We start from the raw sequence: 5,480 nt of genomic DNA, 5'->3' as shown, positions 1-5,480 counted from the left end.
TACATGTTTGGGAGAGCCCCTGTTGACAGAATTAACTTCAAAGCACGTGTGTCATTTCAAATGACTGCTGAGCTTAGGCAAACAGCAAACGCGCTGCATGAAATATCAGTTTCACTGCTGAGGCGGATTTTGCGGTTAATCCTATAACAACACAGAGGAGTGTTATCGGCTGAGATTTACGATTACAGGCTGTTTTGCAGCTGCGCTAAAGATTCGTGGTGCATTCATGACTTCCACGTCTACTGATTAAATTAATGTGACTGAAAACAAGGGATGTTTTTAATGCTAGAGGTCATAAGTTTATTCCAACTCCAGGCCCCCGTTGCGGGGGCTGGGGCCCCATCCAGCTGCTTGAGGGCGAGAGGCGGGATACACGCTGGACCGGTCGCCAGTCCATCGCAGGACAGACTGTCTAATGGAGTCTGATAGAGGAAACCATTCGCACTCATATTTTCACCCCAGTCAATTCTCAAGCCCAAGAAGTGCATGTCGCAAACACGGGGAGAACATGCAAATTCCACACAGCAGAATCTGATGGGGGAATTGAACTCAGGACCTTCTTGCTGTGAAGCAACAGTGCTAACCACCATGGCACTGTGCTGCCCGTTTTATTCACGTATACAACAGGGACGATCAATATTAACATGAATGCTGCATCGGAAGCTAATTTGAAGACCTTGTTGCATTTTATGACTCCACAACAACAACAACAACAACAATTCACAAAGCTAACAGGCGAGGAAGCATGAAGCACTCCGGGTAAGTATCCTGAGCAGTCTAAGTGTTTGAAACCAGTGAGCCCCACCCGACCAAGACAGCTGATTTAAAAATAAAAATTCCACATGACTAGATTCAAAATATGAGCTCATCAACCAGGATCTAGTACAGCAGTGCGACTACACATATTTATTTACACAAATTTACAATCAAACCTGGAACATTTGCGACGATTATAAACATCCTTATTTTTATTCTCACTGATCGACCTATCGGTCTTTTTCTGTACGGTATCGATGCATACGCTATTGTGCTAATGCATGACATGAACCTAGGGTCCGTATCTCCCTCCTTTCACAACCAAGTTCATTCAATAAACCTTCCCAGTTCAAGTGCATCGTCTGATCGATGTCATCACATCTTAGTTTGAAACAGTGAGCAGATAAGCTCAGTCATCCAGAACAGTCAAGCAGGCAGAACCTAAGCACATAGAATAGAGAAGGTTACACAACAAAGGGAAGTGACACATAAAAGTGGCTCAACAAGATTATGTCAGATTATCGTCCACTGAAAGGACTTTTCTATTTGATTTATTTACATAATGGAGATGATGCATCTTAATATATAATATAGTATATAATAATAATATAATATAGCTGTCCTCTGCTTGTTCCTGCTGACTTTATGATGGACCCTGCTGTACTGAACCATTCAGTGGATGAATAACAACAACTGCATTTACAAGGATAAAAGTCGAGGAAGCATTTAACACTCAGGTTGAATAGACCACGCTAGATGTCAGGAAACTTGTGAGCCTCTGCTGATTGGCTAAACTCCTAAGCACATCATTTTTAACTAGAACACACACAAATACAGCATTTTTTCATTTCTGACAGAGGAAATTTGTTTGGATTTTCAGGAAAAACAAGGCTCAAGCCTGTCATGAACTGGAAACTGCTGGAACACCAGCGTCACCGTCCACAGTGAGTTTTACATCAAGAGGGTCCTGACCAAGAAAGAACACCCTGCTCCAAAATCGGCATCTTCAGGTCAGACGTCTGACTCGTCCTCGTTGTTGCTCTCCTTTTCATTAAAGATGTTTCTGTCTGTGTATAGGTTTGTTGTCCTGCTCCTCCATCATGGTGCTGATTTTCTTTGAGCAGTTTATTGACTGACTTTGACATTAATTTAACAGGAATATTCATGAACCTAAGTGCTGTGCTTTATTGAAGATATTTTATTTTACAAGAAGCTTCTTGAAGTTTTTATAAAAAACAAACTAAACAGAGTAAAGACAAAAAAAAGAGCTGTAAATCTCTGCAAACAAACAGTCAGGACAAGTGCTCGCTGTAAATGAATATATTTATTGATTAAAATCTAGAAACATGCAAGAAATATGATGTGGGCAATAAACAAATTGTTTAAGGACACTAACGGTTCACTCTGGACTCTAAGAATCAGTTTCAAAGCAGTTACTCGGCTCCAGCTTCACCAGAAACTCTGCTGGCTTATCGTGTGAGTCACAGACTCCTCTGAGTCAGTATTTCTAAAGAAGCTGAGTTAGCCACACATCAAAATCACACAGATTTAGTGCGGCGTAGAATGATTAAAAGTGAACTTGATGCAAAAGACAGAGTGTATGTGTAACTTCATGTTATGGAAAAAGTAAAAGTCACAGTTATTAAATAAAACACAGAATCCCTAAAAGTTTTAGACATAGAAAGAAGTCCAGCTCGGACCTTTGAGGGTGTTTGAAGTTGAACTGTAGTGTTTTCATTGTGCAGGCACATTCACCACATTTTGTCACTGTGGTCTGTAAACAACCCAAAAGCAAACACACGAAGGACCATAAAACTGTAAACCTTTATTTGGCCAGAAACTGAAACCATGGCTGGTGGTTTATGGTTTCAGCAACAGCCTCTCGTATTTACTAGCAGCCCTCACAGACTGCAGCCAACTGACTGCAACCAACTGACCCACAAACCACAGCAGTGCACCGGGTGTCCTCATCAAATAAACTAGTGAACTAAGCTAAACTTGTTGGCATTAAATCATAATAGAAACCTTACCCTACAGCCAATAATCTAAAATGAACATTTATATCTACATTCAGTCTCCTGCTCAGTCACACTTGGTGGCACCTGGAACCTTTAAAAGGTCTTTTGGAGGCCTGAAGACTCTTTTGTCCTCAACACAAAGATAATAAATTCAACTACTCAACCCAGACTGTTGCATTCATTAACCATAAGCTCCAGCCTCTTACAGATCAATGAAGAAATCAAATAAATTGATTATTAGCTGTTGCTATAACCAAGCTATACCTTCTCTCTCAGGACAGACCTTCAACTGTACCAAGTGAAGAGCTGCCAAGAAGAAGAAGACACAAATAAATCAATAAGTCAAAAGTCAGAAAGAAATCTCTGTGTATGTGTGTATTCTTTTATCTTTGCACTGTAAGTTAGCAGTGTGCAGATATCTGCTGTTTATTTTGCCATGAAGACTTTCATTACACAGTGAAATAAAGGTTTGGACTTTGGTACTAAAAGTAATGCACTACAAAAAGTTGTTTCTATTTATTTTTATAGGCAGTATAACATCAGAAGACTTGGCAGGGCAATTTTTAGAGATGTGCTTCCCTCCTGATTATAAATGATTGGTCATTTAGTGGACTGTTTCGGGCACTGTCTCCTCTGCTCTCTTCATGCATGTACACCCTTGGTCTTCTCTCTCCAGCCCCAAAAGAACTTGAGAGTAAAAACAATCACAGATGTCACAGCTGTTGTTATGATGATTGTGATCCATATCCAGTGGTAGGACTCCTGCAGAGGGCAAGAAGACATGAAAATCAGTGTTAGTCAGTGTAGTTTGTTGGAGCTTTAAATGCCTTTCAGTTTACAGCAAATCAAAGATCACACAGTTTACAGCAAAACATCAAGACGAAATGTTCATGTGCAATCTGTGATCTGACTAGAAAAAAAGGGGTTAATCCCAGTTTAAGCCACAAAATCACCTGTAGGTGCCTGTTATCTTGTTAAATTCCTGAATGACATAATTAAAACCTGAACTGTGAGTATTTGCTGCCAGGACAGAGATCAGTGTTGTTGTAATCACTGTTGTTACAGCAGAGTCACCCTGACACAGTATGGTAAAGTTATTCACACCCAGAAAGTCACTGACTGGCAAGGCATCAAATGCAGATGTTGTATTTAAAGCCTTTCTGCTGTAAATCAATCAGTTTGCCAGATAGATAGAGCGGTGGTGTGGTGCACTTACCGGTGGTTTGCGCACTCGCAGGCGCACAGCAGAGCGGTGTTTCTCGGCCTTCTCTATGTCACAGTAATAAACTCCTCCGTCTTGTTGCTGAGCTCCCTTTATGGTGAGGGACAGGTCTGCCCGTCGGTCCCAGTCAGATGGTATCGATACCCGGCTTCTGTTAAAGTCATCCCCGTATGTGATTTCCCCTCTCCGACCATTCAGCTCCAGCAGTACTTCCCCGTTTCTCCGCCAGCGCGCAGACTTCACCGACTGGCCCGCTGTGACGGAGCGACACGGGAGGATGGCATCCCCACCCTCGGATACAGCAACTTCAGAGGGCACAAATACCTCCAGCTTGTAAGCTTCCAAGTGTTTCTTGTTGCAGGTAAACTCATAATGTCCGTTGTCATTGAAGTTAGCATTTGTTAAGATTAAAGAATCGCGTCCTACGACCACACGGTGAGTGTAATCTCGCCCTGGCTTCCAGTAACCATTTAGAGATGCGATGAGCTGAGTGCTGGCATCATCCAGCCGCTGATACAGTGTGCCTTCTCCCTTCCTGCACTCCTCTGAGAGCGGAAACTCGACATCTGCCCCCACAGTGGTTTGGATCAGCGCTCCCAACGCCTCACAGATAAAAGGAAGAAAGAACACAAACACTGGTGAAAGGCTCATCCTGACGATCTGACAGTGAAGTGTTTCCGTTATCAACCTTCTTCTGCGTTATCGCGAAGCTCCGTTAGGTTTAGACACCGAGAGAAATGCTTGCCACATTCGCATGAACTGACGTGATGTCAGGGTCCGCCCAACCGGCGTACGCCGTCATTGTAAATGGTGCTAGCCTAAATACATTTCTGCCCCGTGTAACTGAAGCTGGCAATAAGACGTAACTACACGCACAAGGTGCTGAAATCCAACAAACATATTCTGATCATCACTTTGTGTTTGGTGATGCTGTAGCCACAGAACACTCCAGTGTCTATAACATTATTATATTGTTCATAATATTTTATTATCATTAATTTACGTGGCAAAATCAAAGTGAGCCAAGTTGTGAAATGTGTTGGGCAGAAGCTACATGACAGGAGGCTGTGTGAGAGTGCTGAGCAGTTTAAACAAGTGCTGTGTGAACCTGAGAGGTTTACTGTGAGGTCAAAGGTCAGCTCAGTTTAATTCTGTTTTTTATACAGCCTGAAATCAACAGTTGCCTAAAGGTTCATTTTATTGTAAGGTAAAGACCCTACAATGATACAGAGAAAACCTCCAACAATCAGGTTTCCCCCTATGAGCAGGCTCTTTGGCAGCAGTGGGAAGGAAGAACCCCAGCAAGAAACCCAGGCCCACGGTGGGGAGGCCATCTGCTGTGTGTGACTGGGGTGAGTCAGGACAAAGGCACACTGTGGAAGAGAGACAGATATTAATAGTAACTAATAATTAAATAGAGAGATGTGTACAAACACAAATAAAGGTAAAAAAAAACAAACAAAAAAAACAAAACAAAGGGGACT

General features: G+C 42.3%; 1 protein-coding gene across 1 annotated transcript; it reads right to left on the bottom strand.

Moving 5' to 3' along the window:
* Positions 1-2,075: 2,075 nt before the first annotated feature.
* Positions 2,076-4,704, bottom strand: LOC120439316. The gene is made up of 2 exons (XM_039610178.1): positions 3,991-4,704; positions 2,076-3,536 (listed from the first exon to the last, which is right to left on the bottom strand). The coding sequence occupies exons 1-2, from the start codon at positions 4,645-4,647 to the stop codon at positions 3,417-3,419; spliced, it is 777 nt and encodes a 258-aa protein (XP_039466112.1). The 5' UTR covers positions 4,648-4,704; the 3' UTR covers positions 2,076-3,416.
* Between the last annotated feature and the right edge of the window lie 776 nt (positions 4,705-5,480).

Source organism: Oreochromis aureus, linkage group 3 (genome assembly GCF_013358895.1).
Source record: "Oreochromis aureus strain Israel breed Guangdong linkage group 3, ZZ_aureus, whole genome shotgun sequence".
Taxonomy (NCBI): Eukaryota; Metazoa; Chordata; class Actinopteri; order Cichliformes; family Cichlidae; genus Oreochromis; species Oreochromis aureus.
This window is presented reverse-complemented; position numbering and strand designations above follow the sequence as displayed.

What these genes read in the sequence shown, in the direction of transcription:
- LOC120439316 (XM_039610178.1), bottom strand. Translation starts at nt 4,647, where the DNA reads ATGAGCCTTTCACCAGTGTTTGTGTTCTTTCTTCCTTTTATCTGTGAG. An exon ending in TGCGAGTGCGCAAACCACCG is followed by an intron (nt 3,537 to 3,990) that starts GTAAGTGCACCA and finishes TGCCCTCTGCAG; the next exon opens with GAGTCCTACCACTGGATATG.